Raw genomic sequence first — 23156 nt, 5'->3', positions numbered from 1 at the left:
TATTTATTAATTTTTTTACATGACTGACTCATCTAATATATAGTATTATGCATCCAACTCAGCAAGGACATATAGGTTACTCACCTCCCTGATGAATAGCATCTTATTTACATGTTGCTGAAAAACCAGAGTCTGCTAAATGCTTGCAAACCACTTAACTAGAGTATGAGTGGGTAAAAACTACCATTTAATAGCACCTAAGTCTGATATGAACTAAAGCATTCTAAACTCAATAGGTGAATTACACACTGAAGAGACAAAGGTGGGTGTACAGTATAGTTTATGTTAAAACAAATGAATCTATATATACTTTAGCCTACAAGCTGATTAAAAACATCTACTCAAACCTATTCCTGATTATAAGCTTCAATAATAAATTAAATTGGTTTGCACTGTAGAAGATGGACCAATTACTAAAATGACTTTAATTCAATCTTGTCTCTCTTTCCCAGAATCTATAGCCATAGCCTCGTCTTCAAATGCTCCAATTATTAGAAATTATTATACAGATTTTATGTTCATAGAACATTGGAAGAAGCAATAGTAGGCAGCTCACAGCATATGGTTTTATTCATTTCATCCTTTTGCTTAAATGAACAAAATTATATTATCTTCAACATCCTTTTTATATTATTATAACATTCTTATACTAAAAGAAGCTATTGTGGTGGGGGTTTTTTTCCATTTCAAAACTTTCAGTACCCAAGTACTTTTCAGATAATATTAAAACTGGGATTTAAGGAGAATCAAATAATATGGAAAACAATAAGCTGGCTGAGAACAGTATTAAACAAAATCTCTCTTTGAAAGTTATAGAATTTAACTTTTATTCTTGTAAAAAATCCTTTTATTAATATAAGATTCATTACAAAGACATAGGCTGTATTGCTAATAAATAAAAAGGCAATTTTGAAACTAAAAGTTTTAAATATTACCATAAACTGACATATATATATAAAGAAGAAGCTGTAATCAGTGTTTTCCATGCAACAGAGAAATCAGTAATTCCTACTACTAAACAGAATGGGGAAAGGAATGTTATTATTTAATAATAGCCATTTATTTATGTATTTATTGGAGTTAAATCCCAACTTTTTATTTAGCTTGCATTATTACTTCTGCATGATATATGTAATCAGGATTCTCAACTCAACTGAATCTTTTAAAAAATTAGAAACAAATATTTAGGAGGTCCAAAACTAACTTTACTTTAATTCTTAGGTAAATGAATGAATGATAATGAATGTTATTAAATGATACTATATACCAAAGATATTCAGTACTGTACTACTACAAATAGACAATGAAGTACAACAAAATGCATCCAATTTTCCTCCTCTTTTCAGAGTACTCTACACCACCCTCTTCACATACTTTTCAGTGTTCCCTCAAAATAAAACAGTTAACAGTGCATATCACCAGTGATGCTGGATCCTGACTTTAGTCTGTCTGTCTGTCTGTCTGTCTGTCTGTCTGTCTGTCTGTCTGTCTATCTATCTATCTATCTAAAATATTTATTTTTGCAAACCTTGGGATGAATGCTAATTTCTTGTTCATGGCAATGCTGTTTCAATAAAATAGGGTAAATAATCAGGTGTACAAGTGTGAGACTCCACTAATATATGCTAAAATAATAATAACTTTTGCAGATAAGAAAGGGGAGTGGGGTAATTTGGAATGAATGTATTATATTACCTTCAAATTCCAATAAATATCCAGATATAACTCAAAGTCTTAGGGTTTCTCTATTAAGCTCTACATGGCTTAGCTCCTCTTTACTTTCAGGACTGTCTCCCAACTACAATCAACCCATTCAATAAAGTATTCATGAGAGGTAATGTATGTGACCCCACCCCAAGAGAGGTCAGGGGTGCAGGCCAGTTAGTTGTAAATATGGGGTCTCCCAGCTTGGCCCTTAATGACATTTCAGAAGGCCTTGAAGATAATCTTCTTTTAAATACTAGTTATACTGTCAGTCTACCTTTTTGGTTTTGTTCTTTTGCTGCCCTTTGGTTAATATTTATGCTGGTAGTATTCATATATAGATACACAGATATTATAGTCACAGTTTTTAAGGACGGTTAAAGGAGAGATTTTTTATGATTCCTTCTTGTAAATCTCCTTAAGTTGATTTGATTGGTTAGTAAATAATTGTATTGGTTAGTAAATAATAACAATAATAATATATTTATATGCTCCCCAACTCTCACTGACTTTGGGATGTATATAGTATATATATTTTAGGTGGTATATAGTATACAAGTGTATGCTATAAATAAATAAAGTATCAGGCACCAACAAATGCAGTTTTTTCTTCAGTTTTTTATAAACTATAAATGTTGTGAAAGCAAACATATCTATTTTAAAGACAGTAACTATGCCTTCTTGGAAACAGGGGGGAGGGTATACTTTAAAAAAAGAAAGATAACCATGTGCATTTGTAGCAACCAGGCCTCATTTTTTTGAAGCCCAGACTATATCTACTAAAATAATAGTGAGGTGGACCAGAAGTCCTATCACATATGATACCTTTCATGTAGAGGAAAACAGCTCGTTTTGAAGTGCTCTCTAATTTCAGATAAATCCTAGTTCTAAATGTATCATCACGTTCGTGTATCAGTTGGCTTCTGTCGGAAAGTAAAGGCTCTTAACAGGAAATAAGCCATTCTTTCAAACCAAAGCCCTTTCCATATTTATGAAACCTATTATCTGACTAAATATTACATCTGCTTGATCTCTGTTCCAGGACAATAAACTCGGTCTTTGATTTTATTTTCGAGTTGGGGAAGGGTGCAAGTGACTTAGTTTAAAATCATTCTCTAATCCTGCATCTTAAATTCAGAAGAAAATGTTTTCAGCACAACTACTCTGCAGCACAAGTAGACTTAATCTTGCATTTTCCATCACATATCTCAGGCTTTATGCTTCTTAGAGGAACAACTATTAACTGTAACAATTAACTGGTCAGCTATGAACACTTTTGTCCCAGTACAGTAAAATATCTGTGAAAAACGTTACATAGATCTACAAAAATCAGATTGCTGCTCCTTGCTGTCCCATTTTTCCCCTGCAAAATCCAGATGGATTTTGAATCTTATTCCCTACATAATTTTTTCACATGTATTTTTTCACAGATATTGTTCCAAGGGGAAAAACTTTATGTCGAAATTGGACCTTGACTATGTAATGAAAGCTTCTTCTCATTTGTTGAGACTTGACCCATTAAAGTAAGTCTTCTGCTATTAGTGTGATCGGACTGTTATAAATAATACATTATTTCATCCTAGTTCACAAACAACTAAAGGAAAATATGAAATTGAATACAATTACTGTTAGAAAATCGAAGAAAATAAAGAGATTGCTGAACTTTTCACAAAATTCAACATAGAGAATTCCCTAGCTATAATTCACTGGGAAATGACACAATGTATTACTAAACTATACCTTAGTTCCTTTTTGCACAACTTTACAGAACCAGAAAGAGCTCAGTTTGGATATTGAGGTATCATGACATGCACAGGAACAATAATATAACCCTTGATATATTATACAGCATGGATTGATCATACTTCTCCATGCCTTTGGTTGATAGTGACAGCTAGGCTCAGGTATATGGCTAGCCCATCAATGGTCAATAAATTGTTCTTTCTCTTCATGCAAGCCAGAATCTACCATATAACATTGTTTGTTTGGCTATCTATTCCTATAATTCGGGTGGAGGGAGAGGGGAGTTATTTCATGGAACCCTGAAAGCCAGGTACTAAATATTGGGCCCAGAATTCTGAAAGAGAAAAAAAAAATACAGAAAAAAAATGCATATTCAAAAAACAGAAACTGGGAGATAGAAAGCTACAAGCTGATGTATTTTAATGAATATTTATTATACTTCAATAATAAGTAGTGAATGTAGATTACATTGTTTTTAACTTTACTTCCTTTAGCATGGCTTTCACCCATGTTTACATTTCGTTAGATCAAGATACTGATAGAGAACATACCTTAACATACTAAAGTCTACATTTCTTTCCCACAAAGTAGCCTGGCTGTAATATTTTTTATAGATTTTTCATGAACGTAGATGCTTTAAAATTGCTTAAAGGTTGCAACAATTCACTGTTCCAGATAGTAAATACTGCAAGTACGTTTTGACATATTGTTGTCAAGACATAAATACTGTACAAGCCAATATTCTGTTGACTTTTGCCTGCAGTAGCCAGTTGTTTGACTGCTCTTTCAGTTATGCTGTCCCTTTCACTTTCATCATGAACTGTTGCCCTAAGGGTCTTTCCCATGGAAAAAAAGCAGAACATTTTTTTTAATTGCTATTATTTCAAAACAAAAATGTTAAGCATAGATCTTCCCAGAAAACACTCACATTTATTAACCTCATATTACAGAAAAGGTTATTGAAAGTTTTAGAAGCTTTAATAAACAGCAGCACACGAATCTCAGAATTCTTCCCTCCCATTAAACTCAAGCCAAGAAATTCAGTTCTGCATGTCAGTCTGCAAAACTGAGTATCAGCCTGCATAACTGAAGCCAAGCTATTCTGGGATTCTTTTATTATATATTACAGTTTGGGTTCTTATTTTCTTTTTCTGCTCTTAAAATAGTGTATATCTGTTAAAGTACACAAACAATCTCTTTCATTTTATGAAACTCTGATTTTAAATATTTAACCTGTCCTGTGTTGTATTTTTCCACTAGGAAGGTTTTTAATTGTTTTAACATAACATACAGGTTCTTTCTAAGATGATATCTTACACTAGATATCTTGCAACTAGCACTATCTGGGAGTAAGCTTTGCATATAAGTGTAATGCTTAGTCTGCCAACGGTTATGGTGGTCAAGACTGTAATTACTCATCTTATTTGGGTGTACTGTTGAAGTTTGTAACTCAGCCTTTTGAACACGAATATAAATCAGGCAATAAGCAACTTGGGTCAACTGAGCATTTTTTCAAAAGAACTTTTCTGTCACATTAGTTCAATTGTACAGTGATTACCAGGACTATGCAATGCTTCAGATTTAAAGGGGGAAAGGTGGTTCATACCATGCATGGACACATATGTAGATCCTGTGAGCAACTCCTTACACCAAACCATCTTTTCCTAAGATCTGCAGTCAAGTAATTCCAGTTAAAGATGCAGATGCTTTAATTAGTTGCTGACAGGTGCTACCTGAGCAAGTGTGCCCTGAAACACCTTTGTCCCTTCAACTCTCATGTTCAAGCCAAACCTACATCATCTTTACTGTGTTTACTATGTTTACTGTGAGATTAAAATGAACTCCATGAGAGAAGATAGGATACAAGTATAATAAATATACTATACATTCTGGATAGATCTGAGAACAAGAACTTATGGCAGCAAAATAAGATAGAGAGCTGTTCAACGAAATTAATGAAATAGTTAGTTAGGAACTATCAAGTCAGATTCAGTAAGCTTGCCATCTTGACCTGTATTTGTTTATCACTGTCTCAAAGGAAAACTCAACCTTTATACAGTCCAGGACTGATTGATTAGTTCTTGCAGTCCATGGCCTTCTTTGCAACCATCTTCAAATCCTTAATTTGGGGTGCCTATCTTGTTTCTTTAATTTTTTCTCAATGTCCAGCTTTCACAGTCATATATTAGCACTAGAAAGACTATTGCCTTAAATATTTTTATCTTTATGGTCACAGAAATACATTTATTCTTTGTGATCTTGTTTAGCCTTCCTCCTTAGGATTAATTTCCTCTTTATCTCTCCAACACACAGTCCATCTTTATTCATGAGTCCAATAAAAACAACATCTTCACTTCTTCGCCAGCAATGGTGGACCTTATTTTTGTTGTCTTAATATTTAACATTAACCTAGATTTTTTACTTCAATCATGACTTCTTCTAAGTGTTCTTTGCTTTCAGATAATGAAGTAGTGTTACCTGCATATCTTAAATTGTTAGTGTTTCAGCCTCCAATTTTGACTCCATCTCTTATTTCTTCCAATACTTTCATTCCTAAAAATGTATTTGCTGTATAAATCAGAAATTTGGGGCAACATATATCTGGTCTCACCTTCTTTATTCTGAATCGATCATTCTCCCTCCAAAATCAGTTCTTCTAGTTTCTCCAATTACCAGCACAGTTCTCTAATTACAAGAATTTCTAAATTCCAAATAAATCAACACAAAGTTTATAGGCTATCTAGAGACATGTACAGCAGGTGCATCTTTGTACACAGAATCAGTGGACAATTTACTACACAATAGATAATGTCCTGTGAGAACATTGTCAGAATTTTATCCAGCTTTTAAAGTATCCTCTCAGGAATTACATTGCTTCTTCAGAACTTTAATAGGATTTCGAATGTTATATAAATTCTACCATTGGATTCTGATTGCAACCAAGCATGCGTGGGATTCTTTTCTCAACTCCTATTCTCAGGCTGAAGGAGAGTCAGTTACTAAACTGGGTTATTTTATCAGTGGACGACCTATTGTCGTTTAGTGCCCCAGTATACCCATCCAATTCTGTTCTTCATCTTTATCTAGCTACTTCCTCTGTATATGAGACATGTGCATATGAGAGATACGTATGAGAATCTGTTGTGGGGTTTTTTGCTCACATATTTCTTAACTTATTTAAGATCAAGGTATCAACTAAAATGTGAGAGGTTGGGGAATCACTAAATATGTGTGAGCTAAAGTTTAATGTAAAGTTACTTTCACCCCACCTTGTTTTTGAATCTGCTTCTGTATCCCCATCCCATTTTTCAGTAGTCTAAGTTATGCCATCACAAGCCTGGTGGAACCCTTGGCACAACTGAAGATGTATATACCTATCTTATACAATTAGATGTTGTTCTATAAGCACAATCTACTGGTTGTGCCTATTTGGAATTGAAATGAACGTAAGCTTGATGTCTGTTCTTTATTTCCCTGCAAGTATAATCCAGAGAGGTATAGAACAATGGCTGTATGTTTTTAACAAGATGTCTGCCCTATGAATTTTTCAATAAAAAAATACAGTTTTCTGAAGACTTTGAGAAATTTTGCTAGTCAAACAATCATTGGCAATATGGTACTTTTAGCCCAGAGCAGTATTTTGTCTTAAAGAATCATATAAAGTATGCTTAAGCCTTGGGGGGGAAATCCTGCTTTTTGGTTTATATATGCTATGGCTATGTTGCCATTGTGAATTCTGATATTCACAGATCCATGGTATACCACAAATATACAGACTTGATATCTTTAAGTTTCAGACTTGCACAAAGTCACCTGGGCCACTAGATGGAGAAGGTGAGCACAAACCAAAGAAACTGTTACATTGATGAGAATTCACGAGATTTCTCTGAAATGAGACATTGCAAACTACAGTGGATTTTGTTTTTAATCAGAGTCCTGACTAAATTATTGGGGTATACAAAAGGGAATACATTTTTTTTAGAGAATACACTTAGCCAAAAGTAAAGTTCTCTTATAGCCTTTTGTTTCATTTTGTAATGGAAAAAGTAATCATTGAGCCAAAATAGAAATAGAAACCACAATATCATTAATGGGGAGAGGAGCTTGATCAGTGATGAACATCAATCTAAACATTTTCCCTCATATAGTTCAGACATTCAATATCTAAAGTTGTTGGAACATATCTATTTTTTAAACATGTGTTTCTCCAGAATAGTTTCACCCTAAGGAACAGACTTGATAGCTCAATCATCAAACTAAACTCCCACCTTCAGAAATGAAGGGTCAAGATAAATTTAGTGACTCTGTGAAAATGCAAAAAAACAAAAAATAAAAAAAACCCAGCACATTAAAAAAAAGTTAAGAAAAACAATCAGAATGTCTCTAAACCTATCTGAACCAGAAAACCAGCCAGAGAAGCAGTTGGACCTTTAGACAACAAAAAAAATTGAAGGTGGTTTACTTTCAGGGCCATGCAGAGGAATTTGCTGTGCATCTGGCAGGTAAAATCGCTTAGATTCGTTCCCAGTTGGAGGCCAAGTATGGCATAGGTCCTTTGAAGGTGCCTGGGAAGCAGACTTCCCCCTGTTATCTGGGAACAGTTTGATCCTGTTGGGCCTGAGCAAATGGACAGGATCCTCAGGTCTTTAACCACAGCCACCTGTGCATTAGATCCATGCCCCCCCCCCCCGCATTGGTTAAGGTCTCCCGGGAGATGGCATGTGACTAGGTTCTAGCAATGGTTAATTCATCCTTGAAGGAGGGGGTGTTTTCGGCTCCTTTTAAAGAGGTGCTGGTTTGCCCTCTCCTCAAGAAGTCATCGCTGACAGTTTTCAGCCAGTCTCTTACCTCCCCTTTTTGGGGAAGGTGGTAGGAAAGGTGGTAGTGCTGCAGCTCCAGAGGATCCTGGATTAAATGGATTATCTGGACCCCTTTCAATTGGGTTTCAGGCCCGGATATGGGATAGAAACAGCATTGGTCGCACTTTTAGATGGTTTCTGGCAGGATCAGGATGGGGATAGTGCATCCATCCTGGCTCTTGACCTCTCAGTGGCTTTTGATACCATTGACCATGGTACTGTTTTGGGTTGGCTGCAGGAGTTGGGGGTGGGGGCACAGTTTTGTGCTGGTTCACCTCCTTCCTCTGAGGCCGATTCCAATCAGTGTTGATAGGGACTGAGAGGTTCAGCCCATGGACCCTGCTTTGTGGGGTGCCACAGGGCTCGATGCTCTCTCTGCTCTTTTTTAACATCTACATGAAACCACTGGGTGAGATCATCCATCACTACAGAATGAGGTATCATTAGTATGCAAATGATACTCAATTGTACAACTCCATCCCGGGTGAACTAAGTGATGCTGTGGATGTTCTTTCACAGTGCTTGGAGGCTGTGGGTCTAGATAGGGAACAACAGGCTTCAACTGAACCTTGGTGAGATGGAGGGGCTGTGGGTTCAGGGCTCTTCCACATCTGGGGGCTTACCATTTTTGGTCCTGGATAGGGTTGCACTGCCCAAGATGGACCTGGTGCGGAATCTGGGGTCCTCCTGGACTCACAACTCCTGCTTGAGGAGCAGGTGGCAGTTGTAGCTCGGAGGGCGTTTGCTCAACTTTGTGTTGCATGCTGGTTGTGCCCTTTCCTGGATTGGGAAGCCCTTCTCTCAGACACTCATGCCCTGGTCATCTTCCGTATGGACTACTGCAATACGTTCTACATGGGGCTACCCTTGAAAAGTACCTGGAAGCTGCATTCTGCTGCAGAATGCGGCAGCACAGGCAGTTATGGGTGCCTCTAGGGCTGCCCATGTAACATCTCTGCTGCACGAGCTGCATTGGACACCAGTTTGCTTCTGGGTCCAATTCCAGGTATTGGTTATGACCTTTAAAACCCTTCATGGCATGGGCCCAGGTTACCTGAGGAACCATTTTGTCTCAGTTACATTGACCCTTTCCACCTGGTCCAGCAGGAAGGGCATGTTATGGACCCTGTTGGCTAGAGAATTTCGACTGGCAGGGTCTAGGAGGAGAGCTTTTCTGCCATTGCCCCTGCCCTGTGGAACATCTTGCCCCTTGAGGTGAGATTGTACCTCACTTATACAGTGAGATGGGCAGCATATACATTTGAGAATGAATGAATGAATGAATGAATGAATGAATGAATGAATGAATGAATTGTTCAAGATGGATATAAAGAAATCAGAGAAAGTGATTAAGTTGTGCATAAAAGTCTTTAATACCAAAGAGATAGGACAGATCCAGCAAATATAATTTTGCCTTACCCCTCATCAAAGGCTCTTGAGTAACCTTAGCAGTCTTGAGATAAGAGGATCTCTTGTTTTATGGATTAATTAGTTAAAAACAGAAACAAAGAATAAGAAGGAACAAGGAAGTATTCTGAATGCAGAGAAATAATGTGTGCCCTTCAAGGAACTGTACTGGGACTGGAGCTTTTTAATTTATTCTTAAATTATCATGAGTTGGGGGTAAGCTTTTTGCTGACCAAGTTTGCAGATGATAATAAACTACTGAGGGTGGTTATACATATGATATGTAAAGAGTTCTGGAAGGAACTTTCTGAACTGCGTGAATCATTAACCAAATGGTAATTTAAGTGAAGTAAAGTTAGGCACATGGAAGCAAAAGTCTTAATTTTACATATCCAGTAATGGACTTGAAATGTCTATAACCAGCACAGAAAAAATCATAATAGCTAAATGAAGGGTAGAATGTTTAGAGCCTTTTACTTTGGAAAAGAGGTAACTGAGGGAGGATATAATCAAGAGGCATTAAATCATGCACGGCATGGAAAAAGGGAACAGGGGAACATATTTGTCCTTCTTTCGAGATATTAGGACCAAGCATCATCCAGTGAAATTGATTGTAGCAATTTCCAAACAAAGGGAAGGTATTCTTCACATAGCACATAAGTGGAATTCATCACAAGACATAGTGAAGGCCACTCACTTGGATGCATAAATTCATGGAGGCCAGGCATTTCAAGAGGTATTAGTTTTGAGATTCAGTGATTCAGATTCATATGCCTCCTAATATCAGTTAGAGGGGTAGCTCTTCACCTCAATACTTGTATATAATCAAGAAGCATCAGAATGGTCATGTGAAAAACAAAATGGTGAACTATGACAGGTCTTGGCCTGATCCAGCTGGGCTATTCCTATGTAAATATCTTACTAAATGCATTTTTGTGCCTATTCCTGATCTGTGACAAATTCCATGACAAAAATCAGTGACTTCGCAATACTTTGCAACCCCCAGATGACAGTAATTTATGCTTGCTTTATGGAAATGTTGTAGTTAGATTCTATTAAATTGGGGGTTGCAAAGTATGTTTTACGTTTTTGAGGAGGCTAATATGAATCTTTGTTTACTTCTCTTTGTGAAAAAGTAGCTTTTTTTCTGTTGTACATCACAAGAAAGAGATTAATCTTTGCATCTCTTGGCAATCAATTTTGGTATCCATGCTAAATATGCAAGCTCTTCTCATTCAGAATTAGACAGACAGACAGACAGACATAGGACTTCCCAAATAAATGTGGAAAGAACAACTAGATTGTCCCCCTTTATAGATAATACAAGCAATGGTACCAGATAAAATGCTTATATTAACAAGGCACGTAAAGCAAGACAACTTTGTCTAAATGTTGTTTCCTTCTACATATAAAAAAATAAGTACTAATAAATTCATGTCAAACTATGTTATATCATTCCTAGGTCCAGGATTTGGCTATAGTTTAATCTTTTTTTAGAGATATTCCAGTTACAAACCTGAATTAAGCAAGGCCCAACTTCAGATCTAAGAAAGCACAATGGTACTATGCTAATTTAGTAATGAAAAATTCCTAGGTTGAGGCCCTAATTAAGACAGCATTAAGGAGGAGAAGATAGTAAACAACATTTGTTTATACCATGTTTCTATGCTGCCCTACCTTAATTGACTCAGGAAGTTTAAATAACAAAAGTAAAACCATCAATCACATCAATATAAACACAGTAATACATTACATAAGCAATCCAAGTCCACCATCTGTACCAAAAGCTTGTTGAAAAACGATACTCTTAACAGTGTTACAAAAGAAGGCAAGATGGGGACGTTTTATACGTCATGGTAAGGTATTTTATAACATGGGGCTATGCTGAGGTGTGCCTCCAGGCCTCCCTTCCTTTACCTTACAAGGACTAGGACCCTCAGCAACCCTTTCTGGTATGAACACACAGAAAAGGCTGATTCTGACAGAGATGATTCTAAGGGTAACAGGTACCAAGCCATGTAGGGCTTTAAAGATTAAAAACCAGGACCCTGAGGCACAGAAGCCTCCTGAAACCAGTGCTGTATAGATGAGGACTAGTTTTATTATAACCACTATAGTAACAGAATCTTGCAAGTCTTAATGTGCTTCCCCCCTTTCTTTATCTTCATGTGAACTAGGGAGAGGCTTGTCTGAGATGTTTTTTCAAATTAGTTTCTTGACTTAAGTTCAAACCCTGCTTATCTGACCATTGTCTTGATAGCAGCTCTTTGTCCTGCCGTTCAAGGCCATTCCCTATACCCTATACATAATGCAGTGACCTTGGCAAAGGTGTAACACTACTAAACCTTCTTTATGCTGTTAGCAATCAGGCCACTATATTTTGAACCAATTACAACTTTTAAATCATTTTCAAGGGACACTTGTAAAGTACATTGCTTTAGTTGCAAGGGGATAAAAACATGACTCATTTATCCATGAGTGACTCATTCATGGTGATCTAGGCCAGAAGGGCCAGTTGGGGCACTAGGTGAAGCCCTCATGATCACGTTTCCACCTCATACTTGAATAATAGGTATGTGTCCAGGTCACCCAGGTTGCACACCTGTTCCTTCAGAGGAGTGCAACCCTGTCCAGAGCCAACTTTAGAACTGGTATCAAGTTGGAACATTCACCTACAAATACCAACTCTGTCTTGCAAGGATTTAATTTTATGTATTGTCGAAGGCTTTCACGGCCGGAATACGATGGCTGGTGTGGGTCTTCCGGGCTGTGTGGCTGTGTTCTGGAAGTTTTGTTTCCTAACATTTTGCTAGCATCTGTGACCGGCATCTTCAGAGAGCAGGAGCACAGACAGGAGCAGTTCTCTCTGTGCCCAGGATGCACAGAGAGAACTGCTCCTGCCTGTGCTCCTGCTCTCTGAAGATGCCGGTCACAGATGTTGGCGAAACGTTAGGAAACAAAACTTGCAGAACACGGCCACACAGCCTGGAAGACCCACACCAGCCATCGATTTAATTTGAGCTTGTTTTGTCCCATCCAACCCCTTACAGCCTCCAGACACTGAGTCAGTACTTCTACAGCTTGCCTAGGCCACACCGAAGTTGTGTTGTATAGTTAACCATCATCATCATGCTGATATCTCATCCCACTTCTAGCAGTTTCAAGAAGATGCTGAATAACATGTTGGATTTGATTGGAGATCTGCTTGCATAGGAGGATTTTTCTCCCCCTTTCTCTTACAGTCCTACTGGAATGTGCAAAAACCTAAGTGGTTGGGGGAAGGAACTCTCCAGAGGAAATTTTGAGAGCAAAGATGAGTTGCATAGGATAGGTTATTATTGCCCTTGTCCAATTCTGTAAGCAAAATCAGCTGCTGATATACCACTAAATTCCACACAAAAGCTTATGTTTTTCTTTGCTTTAAACTAAGTGATATTTTGACCCTGCATTTTGCTATCTAAATAAGGCTGGTAAAGGAGTCCTGATAAACAGCTCCCACAGTGTTCCCTACAACCTATGTAACCTACAGATAGCAAGAGGGATATTCCATAGATCAAAGCTGTCTTATTTTGACACCATTACAAACAAGAAGCATGAAAACATTCATAAGATATTTATATATCTCAAGAACCTTATCTTGCAATTAAATATGATAAATTAAAACCACTGTCTGAATCTTCAAACATTTACACTCTGCAAGAATTGATACCTATTTCACTAAAGTGGATCTGTGACATTATACATATGGTATATAAGATTATGTAATCTTGTATCAGCAGCTATGCAACAAATCTGAATACATTTTAGAAAACACTTCAGATATACTGCTGATGTACCATTGATGCCTGATTTACAAAGCAATAATCAAAGATACTAAACCTAGAGTTTTAAAATGATTTTTGGCATCTTTCTTTCCCCCTTTTGTAAGCACAGTATTTTATTGTTGCTCTAATTTATTTTGAATAATGAGGATATTATATATATATATGTATGTATGTATGTATGTATGTATTTTGCTTACAGTTTTTAGGACAGAATATTCATATATCACAGAAAGAATAAACATTTAAGACTGCTTTCAGCTTTATATTTTTTTATCTATTTTCTTAACATTTATGTGTATACAACCTGAAATCTATAAATACACTGAACCGTCACTTAGAAGAAACTTCTCAATAGGAAGTTGATATTCCTACTGGGAATGTAACTTCACATTCTAAAATCAGTTTTAAAAAATGGTAATATACCAATAGCAGCTATTCAGCCTACTCTAGTGCAGAGAGAAAGAGAGTGATAATTATGTAACTATATAATTCACCAAGGTGAATTACACCAAGGATATACACCATGTGTGTATCCAACACATACCAGATAAAAGGTGATATTTATAATATACTTAAAATGGGTATGTTCAATACTAGCAAATTGTAATTAGAACTAAATAAATCATAATTTATGGTTTAACATTACTGACCTTAAAATGGGCCACACTATGATATTCTCCAGAATCTGACTGGACAAAAGAGCTTTCATTTATGTACCTAGGGTATTAATTTCTGCACTTGGGCAGGAGTTTTTAGCCACAGTTCATGAAACAGAATAATCTCTGAACAGCTAAGAACTAATTTGGCTGGGGAGTCTAACTGATATGTACTACTGAAGGGTTGAAACTTAACTCAAACTGTTGTATAACAGTTATACCACTATTATCGTCAGTCTACCTAACCTTTGAAAATAAAGTAATTTCTGTTTAATTTGGCCGGGATTCAATGGAATGTGTTAAGCAACCATTTCTTCTTGGGTAAGACCTGAGTGATTGTAATTACATTGTTCAGTTACTGGCTAATTACTGATAAGGTCTGAGAAAATGCTGTTCTAAAAGTTTATTAGCCAGAGACAAAGTCATTAGAAACTTCACTATATTAAATTGATTATAATGCACAGCAATGGTCCAGTGAGTGTTCTTAAGGTCAGGTGTCCAGGAAAAGCAGAAGGAGCCCTAAACTCCTTCAGAGTCAAACCTGAATGTGAAAGTTTATACTGGACCAGAATGCAGGTATCAGAGACATTTTTTATGAACAGCATGCCTTTATTTAGCCAACTATTCATTAAAAATGACATTTCAGTTTGGTAAATGTGACTCAGAAAGCCTTGTCACTGGGTCCAGCTTCTGAAGGAAATAATCCTATCCTGGGCCTAGTTATTCACACAATATAAGTTGTCATACTAAAAGACCAAGAAAAGCCTAAGCAGAATCCCAGCTTAAGAATTCTATTTTCTTACAATACAAGCTCCACTATTTTTTTTTCCCCTGAACTAGTCGTGTAATTATATAAAAAAGGAAAGGCTTGTATTTGTGGCCCATTATATTTCTAAGAGAAGCTAATTCCCTTTTAAAGAATTAAAGCTTTGTTTGCATGAACTATTGTGCAGCTCTTTCAAAACATTAACAGAATATAGAAAAAGTTCATTGTAATGGGGAATATCTATCCGTTAAATATCTCTTAAATCCTAATCTGCATCATATGCCATCAGGTTTATGTCTTGTTTAATTATGTAAATAAGTTCACATAATGAGGAAAATTTACAGACTAGTTTGACTAAAACATGCTGTAATTTTTTTGGGGGGGGGTTGCTTGGACAGAAATTTTGCCCCTTGTTTCTGAAGTCTGCTAAACTGTGGTCTGTTAAATAGAAAGTTTACTGTATTCAGGAAAAGGTGTAGCATGATACCTGATATCAGGAGCTATTGGTGGGAATTCTTGGAGCTGTTTAGTTTGAGGTTGCTAGACCTCTGAAATGTTTGACTTTAAGCAGCACAATATCTTTGTCATGCAGAAGATCATGCAGAAGATCCTTGGTACAACATCAGGCATCTTCAGTCAGGGTTAGAAAATACTTCTCTGACTGAACTGGTCTGTGACCATAATAAAATAAACTGAATGCATCTGAACTCAGGACACCTACTATTACTGAGTATTGTGAGCCAGAAAGGCAAATGATCTGAGTTGGTAAAGGTAGTTTTCTAATTTTCTATTCCATAGGAAACATCCTATTGGAACATTACTTACTTTCACAAGAAGATGGCTAACTACTGCAATCAAGTGTATATTTGCTCCCCCATTTTCCCCTGAATAAAACTTCAGAGATTTTGGAGGCAAGCAACTATTTCTTTTTCCCTTTAGTCATATAGCTGACAGCACTACATAAATAAAGGGATAATTTATGGCTGCATAAATAGGGAAGTTTGAGGAAAGCAAATTTAAACCTCATTTTTGTTTCTGGTACCACATTTAAATTTCTTTGGATTTGTAACTGGACCTAAAATGATATAACCTCTTGTGTACTCACAAATAAAAGTCAGAGCAAGACAAAATATAAATATGCATGAAATTATTGTGACAGCCAAGAATATTAAACATAGCTTCTTTGTTTCACAGTCTTTCATATTCCAAGGCCACGTAATACGTATCGTGCACATAAGTATTTTGCCTTTTCTTACTCTGAAGTAAGGCTTAAATTCAAAGATTACAACCTGAATAATTTAACAAGGGTGGGGCTTTTTTGCGGTTATTTTTTGTTTACTTATACATACATACATTCCTCTTGGTTTGAAAAATGATGTCATGATATAATGAAAGCAGGTTATATAAAAAATTGCATCCCAGTATTGGGAGGGGCTGTTAAGGACCCAAATATTAATCTCATCTCCCCAAGAAAAGACCCCAGTATTTTGAGGTTTACAGATATTCTTAAGACTTAAAGCACCCCTTAACCTGAACTTAATTCTGGGAGTGCTGTGGTAGAAGTATTCATCCCTGGAATTAGCAATAACACTGGACTTCGTATCTCTAGTCTTCAAAATTCTATTTTATGTGTCTTGCCATAATTGGAACCAGTGCTGTTTCTCTAGCCTAAAAGTTTATGCAACCAAGGGAATTTTATGTGATTGAAATGTGTACTTTTGGAAATGAACAGTATAAACAAGAAACAAATATACTGGTGACATACTGATACAGGGTGACTAGACTTTTTTTTTTTGAGGGAGAGGGGAAGAGGCACAACATTTCTGACAGAGACTCCACCATCATCATTCCATCTGCCATAAATAAGACCCAAATTTCACTTTCTATCTTGGAGATCCAGTGGCTCATCCCTTACCCTCTAAGTGTGTTGTTTTGTTTCAGCCAGAGCAGCTTCAGTATCACAACTGGAAAGTATATGTACAGGGACAGCCTAACAAAAAGTGAGATTAAATGAGTATCTGCCTGCTATCTCCACTGTTCTGTCCTACTGTGTGCTCCCTCATGCCCACCTTTTCTGTAGTAGCAGCAGCAATGCTAGTCTGTGTATAGCTGGCCACCCTATAGATAAGGGCTTCATCAGTTCCCATGTCACAATTCATTACTCTGACCCCTATAGAGTGACCCTCATTCAACAACCAAAAAGTCAGCAAGTTGGCCTACGTTGCTCTTTGCCTTTGGGGCAGTAAAGCAACAGCTCTGATAAGGGACTTGGACACTTCACTGGCCATCCTGATTGGTCACTCACAGTAGCTGTTTGGTTTCACCTAATAGTTGGCATAGCATTGTTGTACAGTTTTCAATATAAGCATAAAGTAGAGAATGACATTTACAAATTGTAAAATTATTGAGAAAGGTAGATATTACTAAGCATTTCATTCTGGAACAACAGACATGAATTAATACTTGTAATTAAAGTGCAACACAAGTATTTCAATTCAGATTATTAGAACCTCCTGCTGTATGATTTTTTTCATTGCTGAAATAACATTAAATGATTTTTCTATTCATACTGTAATAAATTAAGATGGAAATTAGGCACACAAAACAAAACATAAGACATTTATATCTGGGCAACAGTCTAATTATATATGGTATTACATCCTACATTGGTGGTGTAAAGTTTGTGAATTCTTTTGAATTTTCAGTATTTCTGCATAAATATGAACTCTGCTTTGTTCCCCACACAAGTCCTAAAACTATATAAAGAGAACCCCATTAAACAAATTAATCAAAAACAAACCATCCCATTGATTGAAATACCTGACTCTAATTTCCCCTTCACATGATCTGTTAATCACATACTTTTTTTTTTTTAATATTTTTTTATTTTTACAACAAACACAAAACATACATGGACAAACAAAACCATAAAAAGGCATAAAAAAAAGAGCATCTTCCATTTTATAGCGTGTGTCAACCAGTTACCAACTCGTTGGTGCCCCTTTCATAATCTTAAATTCTCATATCATCTATTCAAAATATACTTGTATACTTATCAATTAACAATTATTAATCATTCATAGCTAATCTATAAAATCATTTATTACAAGAAATTTTAACTTTCAATAGGATTAGTAATACATTTTCATCTATCGATTATATGTGTATATATATAATAATTAATATCAAATTTCTATTATAAAGTTTCCTAATCCATTACATTACTATATTTTCTCATCCAATCATTAATAAAAACAAGTTACTTATCTTCTTACTCTAATTTCAAATCTCAGTTTAACTCATCTCTGCACATTTCATAATTTTCAATAACTTCCTCCTGCATAAGTAATTTTTAATTTTTCCAATTCTTAAAAGTTACAGTTCTAACCAGTATCAGTTACAATATCAGTTACAGTTCTAACCGGGTTACAGTTCTAACCAGATTCTTCACTACATATTTCAACAAAAAAATCTCTAGTTTAAAATCTATATGTTACTATATTCAACCATATGTAAATGTCTAATCTCTTAAAACATTTAGAATCAAATACAATTTTTAACTATATATCTCAGATTTATACTTTATTCCAGCACTTGCATAATTTTGAGTTCACCCTTTTCATTCAATATCCCAAAATATCTAGCTGTTTATTCCTTTTTCTATATTATTGGATAAGAGAAAGCAATAATAAATGTCCTTTCAAACATTCTGCTTTTTGAAGCTTCTGTCAGTTCCATCATTGTTGTATTCCCCTCGTTTTTCTTTAAACATCTGAAGTAGTTTCTTTCAATATTGTTTTACTTCTTCTTTTTGTGCATTCTTTTAGTACGATTTTCCATTATAATCTTGTATAATCTTTTTCTCACCCTCAGTGCCAAGAACAAGTCTGTCCCTCTTCATTTCTCAGTTGATTAACCCTTTTAATTCTCAGTTTATAAGCCTCACAATAATTCTGTTTAATGTTTCTGATTTCTTGTACTATTTCTTCCTTTTCCATTGATCCTGTTTTATGTTTAATTAAGTCCATTTTAGCTTTAGTATCTTTTTTTCTTTTTTTTTTTTTGCGGGAATTTCTGCAGCTCTTCTTCCAGTTTTTTATAATCATCCTCAATAGTTTAAAGATCTTTTTATGCATTGTGTTTCTCGTATAGTTTATTGTCTTGATAAACCTTCATTGAATCAAAGGATTCTTTATCTTTGTTCTTGCCAAAAATAAAAAAAAAAAAAAAAAACAAGAGGAGAAAAAAAAAAAAGAAGAAGAGGAGGGAAAAGACTAAGTCTCTTTAAAAAAAATCCAACTGAGGGGGGAATGGAGAGCAAAGCAGAGCTTCTAGCAGAAAGAAGAGCTACTGCCACTAATCAGGGCTCTTGTGACTAGCTCAAACTTTCCATCTTGATATTTTCAAAATCGCTTTCAACTCCACTTTCTTATTTATAGTTACGGATGGCACCTGTATAAACATGCACATCCCACTATCTTTTTAGAAAGCACAGGGTCCTTGAGCATGCGTCACAATAGAAGAAAAAAAACACTATGTTGAGCCTCTAGATGGTAGTGTAACTTTCTTTCATTTACTTTCTCTTAACTCCACTTTCCCCATTTCAAAATCAAAAAGTATAAATTTCTTACAACAATAAAGAAATCTTAGTAAAAAAAAAGGCTTAAGATAAAGAGTTATTGAGTATTAAAAAGAAAAAGCCAATCCAATTAAAAATATATATTTTTTTAAGAAAAAAACATCTTGCCAATTCCACTAAAAAGGGAAAGTTGAAAAGAAAAAAAAATTTCCCCCCTTTTTTTATAAGGCTCGATCTCGCCGCTTAATCCACTTTTCTTCACTTTTAAAAATCTCTTTAAGTTACTTAAGGTGTTCTCTAAGAATAGTTAAATAGTAAAAGTCCATCTCACCCAGTTGACACCCTTCTCTTCCTTCTTCCTTTGGAGCTGCCCCGGCTTTCGCAGCCATTTTGGCTGGCTCTCCTCCGCTGGCTTCAAGAGCTTCTCCCCGGATCAATCTGGGACTTGCGGCGTCCCTGAGATCCGCGGGACGTGCCCTTTGCGATCGCCATCTCTACGGGACGGCTTAGGTCCATCGGGACCGTCCGGGGGAGGAGATATCGGCTGCCATCCTGGGAGCCCAGGATCGCCCGCCGTATCGCCGCGACGCCAGCTCCGCCCTCTCCTTAATCACATACTTTTGCCACACACAAATTTGTAGCTTTGGATCATTTTCCTCAATAAATAAATGAACAAGTATAATGTTTTGACTTAAGCTTCTATCAAATTGTATTATATCAGATTGTAATTATATCAGAGCTGTGCATTAATCAATTACTATTCATTTCAAAGTGGCCAATATATTGCCTTAAGGTGAGCTGTACTTCTGCATTCAGGTTCTATGTGTAATCATTCAAGAAATAATGCTGGAAGCACAAAGGCTGTGAATGCAAGTTACAAGAGTAATCTGTATGCCTTCCCTGACAATAAAGCTTGGTTACTGAATGACTTCTAAAATTTAGCAATAATGTCATTCCTCTTGCTTATTGCAGGTGACTCCAACATTCCCTTGTGGACAATATGTATCATTTGAATGGATAAAATCTAACAAAAACATTGCAACAAACATGTACCATCTACAATATGTAAATCATGCCTATACAGCTTGATTTCAGTTGTGGCCTTCAATATATTAACAATCTGTCTTCTCTGAATATCAAAATGCACAAGCGTTCTTATCTGCCTAAATGTAGATTTAAAACTAACAACAAATGGAATGAGAAATTAAAATTAAATTCCATACCCTCACCCCACTTAAAACAATGAAGAAGCCAATTTTTTTTAACAAATTCATGCTCTTATATTTTTAGGCTTTCATATCGAACTGGTCAAGACACATCCAATTGTGACACGTGTAGGAACAGTGCGTGTATAATCTATAGGTAAGTGAATTCTCACGTTTCCACTTTTTAAATTGGGTAAAAATGATTTTATTCAGTAATGGAAATTGAATGCAAGTCACTGTTTTAAATTGGTATTTCAGCATGAACGCTCTTAAGAACAGGAAATTAATGTTTATTGTACTATAAAATCCAATTTATAAAATATTCAAATACTAGAAAAAAGAGAAATGAGATGGGGATAGTGGTGTGTGTTGTTAATTTGTACAATACTAGAATAGAAATTTGTAGCAAAGACTTCATCAAAATAATATCTTTTTTTTTCATTTAAAAAATGTGTTTATGGCTAAGATAATAAACTTGAAAGCCTATAACAGTGGAAATCTTGAATATTAGCTTTTAAAAAGGTACACGGCATATACTTGTAGTGTTTAGCCTAAAAATGAATTGTCTTGAGTGAATGTGCACATTTTTACATTCAAAGAACAGAAAGAATAGCCACTCAGAACTCTCTGCATCACATTTTCATGATGAAATAAAGGATTCTATATTGCAAACATAGTTTTGGTGAAAATACACACACAGGAAATCCTAGCTTAACGACACTCATTCAGCGACTGTTCAAAGTTATGGTGGCACTGAATGAGTGCTACTTATGACCAGTCCTTGAAGTTGCGGCCGGTGCAGGGTCCCTGCAGTCACAATTGCCATTTGGGGCCCTCACTGCCAGCTTCCGACAAGCAAAGTCAATGGGGAAGCTGGCAGGAGGTTGCAAATGGCAACCACGTAATGTCATGCTTAATGACAGCACAAGATTCACATAATGACAGCATTTAGAAGTGTCGGAACTGCCATCGCTAAGTGGTGCTGTCACATGATATTGCACTTTACAACCATGTCACTTAGCAACATAAATTCTGGTCCCAATTACTGTCGAGGACTACCTGTAATAGATTATCTATCAACATGTACTTGTAAATCTTACCTTCCTCCAGAAATTGGAGAGGTAGAAAACTGGTAAAAACATAGATTTTCATTATTCTTCACAAAACTAGGTTGATTAAGATAAATATTAAAGGTAGCAAATGAGTAGGTTTATACACATACGTTGCTTAATCTAACATTTAAATTATCTTATAACAGTATATATTATCGTTAATCATCTTCATAAATGATGAGATGCTGCTGCATATTATATTTGTTTAACAGTCTTCTGGAATAATCAATGAAGGAAATTTGTTATATTACCTGGGTAGCCTATGGGATGGTTGTTGCCAAGAATAATTGTAGGATGTTTTAGGACACAAGGACTACATTTCTAAGTATTTTTGTGTCACAGCTTGTGCTGTCTGTTTGCATAATCCATCAAGCATAAATTGGTGCAGTATCGATTGAGCTAATGCCATCTCATTCGTTCTCCTGCATAATCTATGCCATTAATGAAATGAGGTGCTCTGATTTCAAAAGTTCTTAGGGAATAAATTGGCTTCAGGTGAATTTTATCCCATACTTTTCAATTGCACATAAGCAACTAATGTTCTGCACTGTAAATGTACAATTGTGCTTTAGCAGTAAGTGTTGCATAAGGGTTTTTTTAAAACTGATGTAAATACTGTGATTGTAATAATCCTGAATTTCTCTCTATGTAGAGAAATGAGAAACTCCTACTTCAAATACTGTATATGAAATGTCATACAGGTAGTCCTCAGGTTACAATGGTAATTGGGACTGGGATTGCTGTCGCTAAGCAATATAGTCATGAAGTATGATGTCATGTGACTACATCACTTAACGACAACAATCCTGGCAATCCTGGTTGCGGTTGTAACCCCAAGCTGCATGGGTCATTAAGCAGGAACCAGTAGAAGTCCCAGGTAAGGAGCATGGGGGAGGTCCTGGGAGGGCTGGCACAGGCCACAAATTGGGGAACGCCAGGGGAGGCCCCAGGAGGGCTGGTGCAGGCCATGTGTGAGCGCAGGAAAGCCAAGGGGTGGATGGCATGGCAGGGCACAAGCGCAAGAAGACCAGGGGGAATAATGCAGCTAGAGCATAGTAAGGCTGTGGGATGGGTGGTGTGATGTGAGTGCAGGAAAGCTGGTGGGTGGAGAGTACAGAGAAAGTGCAGGAAGGCTGGGAGAGGGTGCAGCACATCACAAGTGCGGGAAGTCTGGGGGCGGAGGACATGGCGCAAGCAGAGGAAGGCCAGGGGGACTTATAAGAGCAACTTGCAACCTTCCCTGCCAGCCTCTCCATTGACTTTGCTGACTGCAGGACACTACAACTGTCATAAGTGCGAGC

General features: G+C 36.4%; 2 protein-coding genes across 7 annotated transcripts in view; one reads left to right on the top strand and one right to left on the bottom strand.

Annotated features, from left to right (window-relative positions):
- Positions 1-23156, bottom strand: part of DOCK1 (dedicator of cytokinesis 1) — a 458761-nt gene that overhangs the window by 263027 nt on the left and 172578 nt on the right. The gene's annotated exons all lie outside the window — the stretch shown is intronic.
- The window catches only part of INSYN2A (inhibitory synaptic factor 2A), a 61917-nt gene that overhangs the window by 25248 nt on the left and 13513 nt on the right, over positions 1-23156 (top strand). For 4 of the 5 annotated variants that reach the window (XM_088132123.1, XM_088132124.1, XM_088132126.1 and 1 more), the window contains 2 exons: positions 3135-3227; positions 20829-20900. In XM_088132123.1, coding sequence (XP_087988249.1) covers positions 3135-3227; positions 20829-20900 — 165 coding nt within the window. The remainder of the gene's footprint in view (positions 1-3134; positions 3228-20828; positions 20901-23156) is intronic. The other variant, XM_088132127.1, reaches the window with a different exon arrangement.

The sequence above is a fragment of the Python bivittatus genome, unplaced genomic scaffold, assembly GCF_059951505.1.
Source record: "Python bivittatus isolate LINGU-HERP-01145 unplaced genomic scaffold, Pbiv_v1 ctg000980_np1212, whole genome shotgun sequence".
NCBI lineage: Eukaryota > Metazoa > Chordata > Lepidosauria > Squamata > Pythonidae > Python > Python bivittatus.
The sequence above is the reverse complement of the archived record's forward strand: the minus strand, read 5'-3'. Positions and strand labels throughout refer to the sequence as shown.